Source organism: Otolemur garnettii, unplaced genomic scaffold (genome assembly GCF_000181295.1).
Source record: "Otolemur garnettii isolate 467f Iridium unplaced genomic scaffold, OtoGar3 scaffold00055, whole genome shotgun sequence".
Classification (NCBI taxonomy): Eukaryota; Metazoa; Chordata; class Mammalia; order Primates; family Galagidae; genus Otolemur; species Otolemur garnettii.
Window position 1 is genome coordinate 1,849,259 of NW_003852450.1, and position 16,094 is coordinate 1,865,352.

Genomic DNA, 16,094 nt, shown 5'->3' on the forward strand with positions numbered 1-16,094 from the left:
ATCCAGTGAAAAAAATCACTTATTTTCTTTTCTTCATGCTTCTCATTCTCAGTATGAGCAAATGTCTATAGCTTTCTATCCTTTTAGGAAAATATCATTCTCAATTCTGTAAGCTGGTCTACTTTCAAGAGGCTTAGGTAAGTTAAGTCTGTGATTCCAGGGTTGACTTCTTTCTTTCTTCTTGCTTTGTTGACATTCCTAACACACCTTAAAGACAATGATAACATTAGAAATGAAGAGCACTATTACATTTATTGTATTTCAACAGATAGATCTAAGTAAGTAGAAATATCCCATGTGAAAGCTTGTGTGCGCTTTCTTAATTCTTCTTTGGTTAGGTCATCGAGCCAGTGGTTATTAGCATTATAAGCAAAACTGTCAATGTGAAACACATTTGTTCTGAAAAATAAAAAAAGGAAAAGTTAAAATCAAAACTATTTCATTTACTAATGAGAAACATTAATTTTTAGTTACTATGTGATAAATTATCAATAAGAATTTCTTAATCTGTAGTGCAAAAGAAATGAAAAATTAGTAAGTTATAAACAACCTTTTACAGTTATAGTTTAGCAGCTATAGCAACAACTACAATATGACAGTTGAGTTTTTAGTTACTTGAGGTTAATAGTGGCCAAGCTAGAATCAATTAAGATGCACTGAGATTAAAAGTCAATGAATTCCTATTTGAGGGATATGTTGAAAAATATATAAAAAAACAAGTCAGTGAAAACCCCCTGAAGGCTACATGTAAAATGGAAGAGAGATTCCTCAAGAGCATTACAAAGTTTTAGACATACATTTAAATCAAGTTACTTTTGTGTAAACACATAAAACAGATATCATTTAAGATTTATAAACATGACCTACAGAAAAAATATATTAACACACATTGTAACATTTCTTAAACACTGAAAACTCTAAAAGCAAGCAGGCAAAGGACAAACATATATAAGACAGGCCAACCATCTCATGATGCAAATTGTCATAATGAAGGCATTCTTTTTAAGTCCTCATGTTCCACATACCCTCCCCCTGTATTTGTGCCATTATGACATTACAACACACTAAGTGCAAAACACAGGATAAGATGATAAGCATACTGCTAACAAGTCCAGAACTGATGATATGGCAGAGTAATGAGAGACTCAATGGGTTAGTCATTCATTCAACAAGGAAGAAATAATTCTGGCAATAGCAAAGATTGAAACCTCTATTATCCCTTAAAGGTCATGGATATTTTACATGATAAAAAATGTGATTTTATTAAACCATATATACCTCTTATAATTCTCCAGAAGATTTTATTTCTGAGAGGCACCAACAGTCACACTTAAATTATAAAATACTGAATATTGTGTTGTTCTTATTTTTTAAGAGCTGAATAGTAGAAAAGAAAAAATAATTGAATTATATAATTTAAATTTCATTCAAAAAGCACAATCAAACAGTTGTTTACACTCCTATCCCTAAACTAAAAATTATCATCCAAATGCAATGCTTCTGAAATAAATAAGTCTTTTGGTAGACAAACACAAAGAATCACTAGATGAAGTTACATTATGACTTTCACATTCATTATATTTTCTGTTCTAACTAAGATCAAATACTTACTTAAATCACTATGAGATCAAAAGGCTAACCAGGTATATATAAAGTTAACTCTTACCCTCAACAGCTTTATACTTCTAAAGTAAGGCAAATGAAGTGATCTTTATGTGTACATGAAAATGGCCAATTCTTTTTTGAGGTTTGCATGATTGCTCTGATTCGGAATGGAACGAGTAGGTTTATCGCAAAATCCCAAAATACAATTCAAAACAAATACAGTAGTCCCCTCATCCATGGTTTCAGTTACTGGAGGTCTCAATTGCACCCTGAAAATAGGTGAGTACAGTAAAAAGATATGTTGAGAGAGACAGATCACATTCACATAACCTTTACTATAGTATCTTTTTAGTAATTGCTCTGTTTCATTATTAGTTGCTATTAATCTTTTACTGTGCCTAATTCATAAATTAAACTTTATCTTACAGGTATGTATGTATAGGAAAAAACAGATTATATATAGGGTTAGGTTCTATCTGTGGTTTGGAATGCATCCCCTACAGATAAAGGGGGGAATACTATATTCTCCCCTTCTACATTTTAGCACTTTTTGTCCTATTCAAAGTATCTTGGCCAATCTCTTTATCAACGTACGTAAAGAAACTGATAAAGGCCATAGAAGACCTGCTAAGTCACGTTCCACCCTCCTGACTCACAGAACCTGAAAGCACTGGTTTTGGTAAACTGACAATACTCTTATAAATTGGTAACTTGTAATTTGATAAATTGATAATAGTATTTCAAAAGGGATCTGAAACAAATGCAAGAGAGTACAGAATATTGGTGGGGTTTTTTTGGGGGGGGGCGGAGTAGTTTTGCTGAGGCATCTGTACCCACTTCACTCATTTTATGTGACTTAGAACTCTGCTAGTTTTTTGCTAGGCTCTAACCCACATTCCAAAGAAGTTTCTAAAGTATCTTGAGGAGAAGTTACATCTTACTAAATTTGATATTGTAACATCTAGAATAGTTTATTGATATTAGACAAATATCTATAAAAACTATTAACTCCTCCCCGGGACCTAATGGTCAAATCCTTTTCTAAAAGACTGATCCATTTAGAGATTTAAAAAATGTTTACATACTTTAGTTTGTAACAGGTTTAAGCAATATGGCTAATTTAAGGGGAATGGAAAGGGTATAAGGGATAAAAAGTACATAACTCACACTGTCCAAAGAATTAAAACTGGTAATTTGATAATATTAAATTGTTTTTCTTATTAGTTAATGAAAAAAATAAACAGGCACGGCCAGCCTGGAAATACTCATGTTTGTATAAACTCCACAATCAAGTTTTTTATACAGCTAAATCTACAAACAGAAAGTATCAATTTAAATCTTTCTGTTTGTTTACAGGATATATCAGAACAAACTATAACATTCTACTTAACATACACAGATTCAATGTAGATATTTCAAATAATACTAATGGTGTGTACGTGTTGCTGTTTTAATATCTGAGTGCTTACTATGTTCTGAGCACCTTACAGGTGGTAATTCTTTGGATCCTTACTATAATCTCATAAGGTAGGTAATATATTTCTCATTTTTACAAATGAGAATACTGTGGCACAAGAAGTTAAATTGCTCACAGTCACACAGCTCCTCAATGGAAGAATCAGAAACAAACTGAGCAGTCAGACACCACAGTCTGCCTTCTTAACCAATGGACTGTTTTGGGCCCACTCTGTTTTAGACTAGCATCTATTTATAATATATCTCAGAAAAGGCCCCAACAGGCAATTTCACAATATGTTAGAGGCTGACTTTTCCTAGATTTGTTTCTGTATAACGGACAGATACTATCACAGATTATATTGAGTAGAAAAAAGGATAAGTTGTTTAGATCACAAACTGAGACTTTGGATTTAGAAGTCACTTTCCTTTGAAATGTGCTTAGTGTTCTTAAATATACTGAGGGAAAAAAAGACACCAAGGCTACTCATCCAGGATAGCAATTATAGGCAGAAGGAATGAAAAGACAGCACGTTAAAAAATGTAATGAAGCTAAGAGAGTTAGCTAATTTTAGTGGAGAGTGTCAAATGTTACTGGAAAGAAGCAAAGAATAAATTTTTAAAAATCATCAGAATTCTGCTCACCCTGAATCTCCATAGTGCCATGCCTAGACTTACGGTAGTAATTACTATAATAGCAGCAACAAATCCTTGAGGGGGAAAAACATGGTAACACAGTTAATAGAAACATGAGCAATTACATATTCTTTTACATTAGTGTAGTTTCACATGATATACATATTGGTTATGAAGTTAAAGAAAAAACAGGCGATATGGATTGCATTTTGTATATGGCTTCCTACTGTCACAAGTTTGACAATAATGCTGCTTGTTATTCATCTTGTTTTCTTTAAAAAAAAGTAAAATAAAATATTTAAAGGGTCACAATTCTAAAATACAAATTTTTTGATGGATTTGCGAAGATTGTGAAGTGTTTTTATCCATCCATGCTCAATTTTAAATGTTTTGATCATTCAAATATGATAATGGAATTATGTCACTTTAGAGCTCAAGAGTATCCTAAGGTTCACCCTCATTTTGTAGGTAAGTAAACTAAATTTCAGAAAGATGGAAGTTACACATGTAGTTAATGAGAGGCATTTACTTAGTTCATAATACAGATTACAAATATGTCGGCATTTCCCCATCATAGGAAAGATGATACCTGTACTATTATCATTTGGGGGATTTGGAGGGCAAAATATATTTACTTTGCCTACAGAATATGCTTTTCAGGGTTCAGTCTACTATATAATAGATGAAATTTAATTTAGAAAAGTTATATTTACTTTAAGGTTAAAAGTTCTATTTTGAACCAAACCATATCAAATAATTGGTCAAATATGTTGATCAGTGACAAACCATTTTTACAGCTTGTTTTATATTCTTTCTTCTGATAACCACTCAATTGCCCTCATCTCTTACCATGCTCATTCTCCCTTTCCTCTTTCTATAACACCTCCCACCTCCACAAATGACTGTGGACTCTATTCCTCTGATCCGTACTACAAAGGAAATTATGGATGATACTAGAAAAACAACTGAGGCTAATGTTACTAATGAGTGTATAATTGTCTAACTTGAGTTGTGCAATCTTTTAGGCTCTCACTACGATGAGAATCTTTCTATGCTATAAAGTACCTGGTACTAGTCATCTGCCTCTATTTACTGCTTATTAGCTCTATGACCTTGGGCAAGCTACTAATCTTGTAAAACCATAGTTCTTTCAGCTGAAAGTGGGGTATAAATGTCACATTGTAGGACTGTTGTGATAAGTTGGTAAGTACATAACATAATACCTACAAAAATCCTCAATGTTCCAGTATTTGCCACAGAACAAACATGTAAATGTTACCCAAATGAAAGAATATTCTTATTCTTTGGTGTGGCCAGGGGAAATAATAAAATTGTCAGAAATCCACCTAGGGAAAATAATAGTGACTGCATGCCATGACTTCTTCAAGTTCATACTTATTCAACTTTACCACTCTGCTAGGAGTTTTCATATTCACCAACACGTTAAGCTTCAAAGACTTTAAACAAGAATCACAACTGCCATCTTATAAATAAGAAAACTGAGATTCAGAGGTTAAATTAATCTTGTGTTAAGTTGAATAATTACTAAAAGAAAAAAAACAACAGAGGATTCAAACTATGGTCTAAGTGGTTTAATTCCAAAGCACAAGTTCTTTCTTCTACCTGATACTGTCTTAACAACAATAGCAGCAACAAAAACCATAAAGCATGTATTCTCAATTGGTGTGATATCTGAAGAAGGTATAAAAAAAGTTTACCGCTTTTTTTTTTTTTTTTTTGAGACAGAGTCACTTTGTTGCCCTTGGTAGAGTGCCATAGTGTTATAGCTCACAGTGACCTCAAACTCTTAGGCTCAAGTGATTCTCCTGCCTCAGCCTCCCAAGTAACTGGGACTATAGGCACCCACCACAACTCCCAGCTATTTTTTAGAGACGGGGTCTTGCTCTGGCTCAGGCTGGTCTTGAACCTGTGAGCTCAGTCTATGCACCTGCCTTGGCCTCCTAGAATGCTAGGACTATAGGCATGAGCCACCACACCTGGCCAAAGTTTACTTTTTTAATGTCTAAGGTCTCTCTCTCCACATGTATATATTTGTGGGTGGTATCTAAATAGATTTGGTGTATTATGTGTGGTGGGAAAGATAAAAAAAAAACCTATAAAGGTCCTTGGTGAGGAAAGGGCAAGACTGAAAAAAAATTGAAAAACTGATACAGAAACATGGAAGAATACTTTAAAAATTTACAACACAAGCTTCATTTACAAGGCAAATAAAAAGTTCTCTTCAGATTAGTCAGTCCCTCTCTCTTAGCAGAATTAAATGGGGGAAAAAGGCAAATACTTCTAAGATCTTCTGTACCATTCACTTATATTGCAGTGTAATGATGAAAAGAGTTTTCTTGCAAGTAGAGTTTACTTTTTTGATTCACAGAATAAATCTAAGAAATAAAGATAACTTTCAGATTTGTCTTATGAAGTATTAGATCACAAAACAAATGATGCCACATCTCTGATTTAAGAAGAAGGGAGCGGGAATTACAAGTAATACTAAATAAGGTTTTCTTGAAAGCCAAAGAATATATACTTTGAGAAATTAAGAGACAAATTAAGTATGTCAAGTCTTCATTGAATGCTACTGAGCCATGAGATTATGCTCATCTATCTATTAAATTCATCATTTTTGTGAACATTAAAACATTAAACCAGAAATTTGCATTTAGAATATGTTTATTTCTGCTTAAAATACAGATAGAACAAAGTGAAATGCAAACTGCTGGGATCCTGCAGGGTGAATCTTTTGGCTTACGAGAGGTTCATTCAAAGAGCAAAATAACCTTAGTAATATTGTTTTTGTTTTCAGTTTTGTCACCTCTTGGTTAATTTACACATGCATAAGATGGAAGACTTCAGCTTATAAGAACATATAAAATAAGCATTTTTATAAAAGTGTATTTTCTATTGGACATTATTTATTTATCACCATACCAAATTAGCTGTATTTCTCCTTAACATTTCTCTTACCATCTTTAAGGGCTAATTAATCTTCTAAATTCATAACATCAAATAATATATTTATAAACAAAAACCTGAACCAAATCCTAGAAAAAAACTGCAAAACAAGTTTTTGGCCTCATAACTACAGCAACAGAATTTTTTAAAGGGTAACTTTGCTGACCTTGGGCAGCCATACTTGGGGTGAGTTGAGCAGCTCCCATGCCCCTTTGTGGCCAAGGGGCACTATTGGAAGGTCAAGGTGTGCCTCCTAAGGAGTCAGGTAAGAGCTTCAGGCTCCCAACCCTGAGCGGACTGAATGCTAGTGAAGCCAACAAACCCTGATTGAGGACAAATAAATCAGGAAGACAGGACTAGGTCTCCTTGGCAACTAGATAGTGGCTTCCAGCTCCCATCTTATATAGCAAAATCAGCTTGCTTATTTTGCTTCTCCTAACACCACAGCGCCACCTGGGGTCCAGGAAATATCTTGCATTATATACCTTTTTTATCTTTTTTTCCCACTGGGAGCACCAGATGTCCACACAAAAATAATACTTTTTTTTCCCTTTCCTTAATTTTTTCCTTAGTTTTGTTTTTGTTTTCTATTTTGTTGTATTTTTGTTTTTTCCTTTAATACTTTCTTTAATAGCAAAGATACCATTTTTTGGTATGTTTTTTCCACCCCTTTCATTCTTTCTTTTCTATTTCTCTCCTCTTCTCTTAGTAGAGAATTTTCTACTTTTCTCATCTTTCCCACATAAATTTCTCAAACAACAATCAGACATCCCTTTATTTTTACATCTTATATAATTTTATTTTCAATTTTCTTTATATACCATTATTATTTTTCTTTTTTCTAATCTGCTTTATTCTATTTCATTCCGTATTCTGTTTATGGGACAGAGCCTCACTCTGAGGCATGGGCTGAGGTGTCACAGTATTGGCCTAACTGAAGGAAGCCTTGAGCCCCTGGGCTACCATTTGGAAAGATGGTATTGGTAGGTCTCCACAGTGATATGCTGCTAAACTTTTTCTAGAGTTGGCAGAGGTAGAGTCTTGCTTTTGCTCAGGCTGGTGAGGAGCTTTTGCTCTTGAGAGACCCACCCCCTCAAGTCTTGCTGAGTCCTGGAATTGTGAGTGTGAGTCAAAGCACCCTGCCAAACACCACTATTTCCCCTCTCTCCTTTCTGCCCTTCTTCTTTCTTAATTGTTTCCTTTCAAACCTCCCCCCTCCCCTTATTCTCTTTATCTTTTTCTTTCTTTACTACCTTCTCATTCTTTTCTCTTCCTTTTGGTGAGTGTCCTGGAAGACACTTCAACACCCAAACACAGAGGTAATTTAGAGTGAAGGAAAAAGTGAGAGAAAAAAGTAGGGAAAGAAAGTGAACAAGAAGAAAATACATATGAGGAGGCACCAATAGAAAAATTCTGGCAAATGAAAAACCAGAAGAGAACAACCCCACCCCCAGCACAAGGAATCGTGGGGTAGCTACCACAAAGAATTCAACCTATAAAAAAATTGCAAAAATGACAGAAAGTGAATTTAAAATATGGATGGCAAAAACAATGACAGGAATTGAAGGAAATGTAGAAAATCAACAAAAAGAAATCCAAAAACTGATGCAAATAATGAATGAAAGACATGAAGAAATGAGAAAAAATGTATCTTAGCTTAAGGAATTGAAAGAGTCAATCATGGAAATTAAAGATGTAGTGGAAATTATCAATAACAGATTAGACAATGGAGAAGAAAAAATGGAGGTAGAGGATAAGGCTCTCGAGCTAACCTAGGCATTTAAAAAGGCAGAAGAGAGAAACAGCAAAGCAATCACTTAGAGAATTATGGAACTTCATGAAGCATTCAAACATACGAATTATAGGGATCCCTGAAGGGGGAGCAAAATGATCCAAAGGAATGGAAGCCCTACTGGAGGATATCGTAAATGAAAATTTCCTAAGCATCATCGAAAATTCCAAAATACTATCAAAACCTGGGTCATCTCAACACAAACAGAGCATCTCCAAGACACATTGTAATAAGCCTGTCCAAAGTCAAAATGAAAGAGAAAATTCTGCAAGCAATCAGGAGTAAGCGCCAAATGACTTACAGGGGCAGATCCATCATAGTGACAACAGACTTTTAGCTGAAACTTTTCAAGCTAGGATAGAGTGGTCATCCACCTTTAACCTTCTTAAAGTAATTTTTAGTCCAGAATTCTGTATCTTCCTAAACTAAGTTTCAAAACTGATGAAGAGATCAAATTTTTTACTAACATGCAAACATTGAGGAAACTAGACCAGCTGTATAGGAAATAATCAGACCTATTCTCCCACTGACCATCACAACAGACCACCAGCAAAGTAAACACCCAGAAATTAAAAGATACAACCTAGCTTCCACAATGGCATAAACGATAAAACTAAGCAACAGACTTTCACAAAATAAGATGAATAAAACTCCACCATAGGTATAATTCTCTCAATAAATATAAATGGCCTGAATTCCCCTCTGAAGAGGCACAGGCTGGCTGATTGTATAAAAAAAGCACAAGCCATCTATATACTCTCTCTAGGAAGCACATCTAACCTCAAAGGACAAAACAAGACTCAGGGTGAAGGACTAGAAAACAACATTTTAGACAAATCTAAATCAGAAGAAAAGAGGGGTTCTAATCTTATTTTCAGAGACAAGTGGATTTATGGCAACTAAAATTAAGAAGGACAGAAAGCGTCACTTCATACTCATCAAGGGAACAATATAACAAGAGGACATTTCAATTCTACATGTTTATACACCTAACAAATACTCTTAGATTTATGAAACAGACCTTAACAGGTCTAAGCAATATGATAGCCAATAATACCATAATAGGTAGGAACTTTAACACCCCTCTGACAGAACTAGATAGATCCTCTAAACAGAAATTAAACATAGATAAATGGGACTTACATGTGACCCTAAAACAATTGGACTTAATAGACATATACAGACCATACCATCCCAAAGCTAATGGATATATGTTGTTACTCCATGGAACATACTCCAAAATAGATCACATCTTAGGAAAAAAGCAATCCTCAACAAAATTAAAAGAATTGAAATTATACCTTTTATCTTTTCAGACCACAGTGCAATAAAGGTGGAATTCAACCCCCACATAAATTTTCATTCTACAGAAAGGCATGGATACTAAACAACTTGTGATGGTTGGGTCAAGGAGGAGATAAAGGAGGAAATTATTAAATACCTTGAATATAACAACAATGAAGTCACAAGCTACCAAAACCTGTGGGATACTGCAAAAGCAGGCCTATGGGGCAATTTAGCACACTGGATGCCCACATCCAAAAAAAACAGAAATAGAACACATCAATAACCTAATGAATCATCTTAAGGAAATGGAAAAGGAAGAAAAATCCAATCCCAAACCCTAGCAGAAAGAAATAAATAAAAGTGAATCAGAAACAAATGAAAGTGAAAACAAAAGAATCATTCAGAAAATTAATGAAAAAAAAATTGGTTCTTCAAAAAGATAAACAAAATCAATAAACCTTTGACCAGATTAATTAGAAACAGAAAAGTAAGATTTCTAATAACCTCAATCAACAACAAAGGGGCACTAACAGAAAAATATTATACCCAGAAATTTGACAACATGGAGGAAATGGACCAACACCTGGAATCACACCACCTTCCTGGACTTAGAGAAAGAAATAGATCTCTTGAACAGACCAATATCAAGCACTGAAATGGAAGAAACAATAAAAAAGATTCTAAGGAAACATAAAAAGCCCTGGACCAGATGGCTTAACACCAGAATTCTATCAAATCTTTAAAGAAGAGCTTGTACCTACACTGCAGAACCTATTCCAAAACACTGAGAAGGAAGAAACCTTCCCTAACATGTTCTATCACCCTGATACCAAAACCAGGAAAGGACTCAACCAAAAAGAAGAACTACAGACTAATTTCACTAATGAATACTGATGCAAAAATACTCAATAAAATCCCAACCAAACGATTATATCTACACATTAAAATAATTATACACCATGATCAAAATTAAACATCAAAAAATAGATTTCATCCTAGGGATGCAAATTCACCATATCAATGCCAGCAAGAACAAAGACCATATGATCCTCTCAATAGATGCATAAAGAGCACTTGATAAAATTCAGCATCCTCTTCTAACAAGAATACTTAAAAAAATAGGCTTAGGTGGCACATTTCTTCAACTGATTGAGGCCATCTATGACAAACCCACAGCTAACATCATACTGAATTGAGTAAAACTGAAAGCTTTTCCACTTAGAACTGGAACTAGACAAGAATGTCCTCTATCACCACTACTATTCAACATAGTTCCAGAATGTCTAGTGAATGCAATCAGGTAAGAGAAGGATATTAAGGGCATCCAAATGGGGGCAGAGAGGTCAAACTCATGCTCTTTGACAATGATATGATCTTATACTTACAAAACCCCAGTGACTAAACCATAAGATTGGAAGTGATCAAGAAATGTCGTAATGTCTCAGGGTATAAAATCAATGTCCATAAATCAGTAGCCTTTGTATACACCAATAAGAGCCAAGTTGAGAAGCAATTGAAGGACACAATTCCCTTCACAGTAACTTAAAGGTGAGAAATATGCAGCTCAATTTATAATCACCAGAATGTGGAGACAACCTAAATGCCCATCAACCCAGGGATGAATTAATAAACTGTGGTATATGTGTACCATAAAACTATCATTTAGCAATGAAAAAAGATGAGGACTTTATATCTTTTGTATTAACCTGGATGGAGTTGAATAACATTCTTCTTAGTAAAGTATCACAAGAATAGAAAAGTGAGTGTCCAATGTACTCAATATCAGTAGATGGTAGATGATTTAATACCTGCTCACTCAAGAGAAAAACTCAATTCAATTCAAGTTGGGGGGAGGGGAAAAGTGGAAGGGGAGAAGAGAGAAGGGAGGGGGATTGGTGCTCCCACTTAAGGGGCACCAATGTAAGGGTACATGGCACACCTTTTGGGTGCAGTACCCAACTTACAATAGGGACTCTAATTAACAAACACAAATATTGTAACCTAATTGTACCCTCACATCAATCTGAAATAAAAAAAGAAAAAAATTTAAGAAAAAAGAAGACAATATTATCTTTCAGAAATATGGATTGTTCACCCCACAACGATAATTCATGCCTGAGAGGCAAACTTACCATGTACAACTCCGGAAGTACCTACAGAAGAAGGGAGAAAAAAAAAGAATTACAAAAATAAAAAATTTAAAAGCCCATTGATTTGCTTAGCAATTTAATATAGGATCAATCAACTGCATTTGAAAACTCCAAAGCAACTCAAATTTCGGTAAGTCAAAGAATTGTAATGAAATTTATGAAAATAATTATACAGTATTAATCAATCAAGTAACTGAAACACCAGTTCCTATGTCAGAATAACATAATCAACACTTTACACATAAGGAGTTATCAAATAACAAAATAAATACCATCTAAATTTGGTTATATAACATGGCAAGAAAGGAGTTTGAAAAGCTTAAATAGTAAATAACTGCTGCTTCCCTCCTGCTATCAAGAAACTACAAGAAATCCAAATCCCTTTCAGCAGACTCTACCAAAACTCAAAATTACCCTAACACCTTATTATTTATATTTTGCAATGACTACGGATGACCACTCAGAATAGGTGATATTATGCACCAGAAAAAGCACAGGATTGGGACTCAACAAATATATGTTTTAACCTCCCCATTAATTATGCACTAGATATGAGCTATACAAGCTAATCTCTAAGCCTCTATCATCAATAAAACAAAACTAAACATACTTACTTTGCAAAGCTGTTGTAGGAACTAGTGTTAACAAATGGAAGGTACATGGTACATGCCGTTGGAGTACACACTTATTAAGTGGCAACTACTATAATTTTTCAGTAAGTGCTAAATATGGTATATTACATTGTTCCCTGATAGAATAAAGTAATTGTACATAAGATCAAAAGTTGATATATTTATTATATTTATTATATAGAGCATGCCAAAAACATGCATACAAAATTTAATAACGGAAAAAACTGTGTTAAAATTGTAATACTCAATATGTACTGATTAACAAAAGATGAGTACAAGACATGTTGAGTACCGCTTTGATAGCACAAGTCAAATGTGACTTTATTACAATTTTAACACAGTTTTTTCCTCTCTTAAAATGTATTTTGGCACCCTCTGTATATTATATATTATTATATAATTACATTTATTATATTTTTATGATATTAATTAATTCATTAGGTTTAAATTTATTAAATTTATCTTGTACATTTTATAGAAACAAATATTTCCACATTAGGTCAACAACAAATTTATATAAAGTGAAATTTATTTTCTTTGCCTTGCCCTTTTAAAAACTGGGTATACATAATCTAAAAGTTTACACCCAGAGAGGCCATAAAATTTTAAAACATCTGGCTCGGTGCCTGTAGCACCATGGTGATGGCACCAGCCACATACACCACAGGCGGCCGCGGCGGCGGCGGCAGGTTTGAACCCAGCCCGGGCCAGCTAAACAACAATAGCAACTGCAACAAAGAACAGCCTGGCGTTGTGGGGGGAGGGCTGTAGTCCCAGCTGCTTGGGAGGCTGAAGCAGAAGAATGCTTGAACCCAAGAGTTTGAGGTTGCTGTGAGCTGTAACGCCTTGGCACTGTACCAGGGGTGACATAGTGAGACTCTGTCTCAAAAAAAAAAAAAAAAAAAAAAAAAATTAAGACATCAAAACCTCCATGCAAGGGTTAAAATTAGTAAACTAAATCTAAATGAATCAATATAAACCACAAAACCGATGTTGAGTGCTAAACATAAAGGTAGATAATGAAACATGACATATTGTTTATATAAATTATAGAAAATAGAAAACAACATTAGTAACTACTTATATATGTACAAATGTAGTATAAGAATTTATAGGTACGTAAGCCCACCAGCCTCAGGGCAGTAATTGTCTTAGGGAGAAAAAACTGGGGGTAGAGAAATGTGCAAGGGAACTTTAACAATAATATCTGTATGTTTAAAGTCTTAAAAATAACTAGGTACTTGAAAAATTGGCTTTAAGATAACATTTATAACATACATAAAATCCTTATGAAAATATGGTCATAAACTATAAAAATATAGTTAAAACAACAATTATTTGATGCCAACTAGAAAGTGCCTGAAAGTAAGCAGGAATTGAAGTTCCTTTTTTAAAAAGGAGAACTAAATGGGGTTTGCAGGCAAGGTTTAGATATGCTTTCATGCAGTGAAGGGCCCAAAGCCACATGGTATGGGTAGCAGGGAGCCCCAGTCTCACTAGCTTGAGAAGTCAGAGGATAGAGTTCTGGCTTGACAGAGCATGTGGAAAATCTGGGGGAACTGATAATGTATTTCTTGACATTTATAGTGGTGACACAAATACTTGCTTTAGAAAAATTATTGAGCCATACATTTATTTTTATGCAGTTTACTACATGTGTGTTCACTTTAATTTAAAAATTAAAACAATTTTTAAGGGTGGTGCCTGTGGTTCAAGGAGTAGGGTTCTGGCCCCAAATACCGGAGAGTTCAAACCCGGCCCCAGCCAAAACCAGGAAACAACAACAAAAAACCCCAATTTTTAAAAAATTGTCTCTTGTTGATATTTTCTAAGAAAGATAAAATAGGTAGTCTTCATTAGAGAGTAAGAATATCTATCAAAATCGCTACATACACACATATTAGGCAAGTTATGAGGCAAGAAGTCACACTGGTGGCCTGAAACAGCATCAATTAGAAAGACAGGTTTCATTCATTCATTCATTCATTCAATATTTATTCTAAAGCTTATAGCATACTTTACTTTCATATAATTATCATCTATAGAGCCTTGTAATAATGTAAACTATTTGAAAGAATCTCTGTATTTGCAATTACTTAGAAGACACTGTTGAAATACTGTACTAAATTAGCAATTTCAGGAAACCTGATTGATCTCTTAATACGCTTTGAGGTATGGGTCTCTATCAATAAAGCAGACCTAGGACTCAAGCTCAAGGATAGTACATTGATCATTACAAAAGTTTTGAGATACACAAAAATCAAGAAATAAAAAATCTCATGGACTGAGACAAATAAAGCCCTCCCAGCAACACCAATAAGCCGAGCAAGGTGAAACTTGCACAAGTCAATCAGAAAGGATGTTGTCAACTATTTCTTGGGAGTGAAATAATGTACCACAGCAATCTATCTCAAAACTTTCATAGTGACTCACATATACATTTGGTTGTTTGAAATGACAAATTCAATGACTCTCTAAAGCTATCATAGAAAACAATTTCTTTACCAATCTTAACTTAACATTGTTTTTTAATGGGGGAACAATCTTTTTCTGTTATTGTAAATCATTTTTTTAAAAACATATTTGCCCTAGCACAATCCAAGTCTGCCTCTAAAGAGAGTCAAAAGCATTAGTATGAAAAACCCTGGCTACAATAAAGTAGAGACTATCTAATTTTACAATCTTGCCAAGTTCGTATTTCCACCACAGCAAATTAGATCCATACTCAGGAAACCTGAACAGTGTCAACTGACCTGAAGGGATATCTCCTCCTTTAGGGAAACTTGTTGCAAGAGGACGCATGGTTGTCCTGGAAGGTTGTTCAGTCTGGGTTGCTGTAATATGAGCAGAAGTGAATCTTTGTATAATCTGGAGACCCTTAGTCACTGTGACATGTATAGCAGTGGGTTTTTGTGTTGCTGGAAGACTTCGTGTAAGTGAATCTTTTTGCTTTGCTGTGGTGAATCTTTGGACAGTTGGTGTGGCCAGTGTAGCAAAAGCATTAGTCATGATGGGATTCTGAGGTGCTGGTAGGGCCTTTGTAGATAGGGTATTCGATGTGACAGGTGTCTGAGTTGTTGCTGGGGCCTTTGTGGCTGCATTATTTGCTGTGGTAGGTTTCTGTGGAATTTGTAAGACTCCTGTGGGTGGAACATAAACAGTGGTAGCTTTTTGAAGAGCTGGTGCAACTCCTATAGCTGGAAGATTTACTGTGGTGGAGTTCTGAAGAGTTGGTGAGATTCCAGTAGCTGGAACACTTACTGGGATAGGTTTCTGAGGAGTTAGTGGGCCTTCTGTAGGTGGAACTTCTACTGTGGCAATTTTTTGAGGAGTCAATGAAACTCCTGTAGCTAGAACATTTACTATAGTGGTTTTCTGAGGCACTGGTGAAACTCCCATAGTGCGAATATCTGTGATGAGTTTCTGGGGTGTCAGTGAGACTTCTGAAGCTGGAGCATTTACTGTGGTAGGTTTCTGAGGAGTTAGTGAGAATTCTGTAGCTTTAACATTTACTGTGGTAAGTTTCTGAGGAGTTGGTGAAACTCCTATAGTTTTAGCATTTACTGTGGT

At 34.7% G+C, this 16,094-nt stretch overlaps 1 protein-coding gene across 5 annotated transcripts in view; it reads right to left on the minus strand.

The window, feature by feature from the left end:
* Positions 1 to 233: 233 nt before the first annotated feature.
* Positions 234 to 16,094, minus strand: part of CD55 (CD55 molecule (Cromer blood group)) — a 30,601-nt gene continuing 14,740 nt past the window's right edge. Inside the window, exons 8-12 of one of the 5 annotated variants that reach the window (XR_002774007.1) lie at positions 15,278 to 15,358; positions 11,875 to 11,895; positions 3,706 to 3,770; positions 1,667 to 1,874; positions 1,355 to 1,377 (exon numbers count right to left, since the gene is read on the minus strand). Coding sequence is in view for 4 of the 5 variants with exons in the window: in XM_023514595.1 (XP_023370363.1) it covers positions 1,848 to 1,874; positions 3,706 to 3,770; positions 11,875 to 11,895; positions 15,278 to 15,358 (194 nt within the window). In the remaining variant the exon portion in view is untranslated. Of the gene's footprint in view, positions 400 to 1,354; positions 1,378 to 1,434; positions 1,875 to 3,705; positions 3,771 to 11,874; positions 11,896 to 15,277; positions 15,359 to 16,094 lie in introns of those variants that run through there. The other 4 variants (XM_012806695.2, XM_012806693.2, XM_023514595.1 and 1 more) reach the window with 4 other exon arrangements.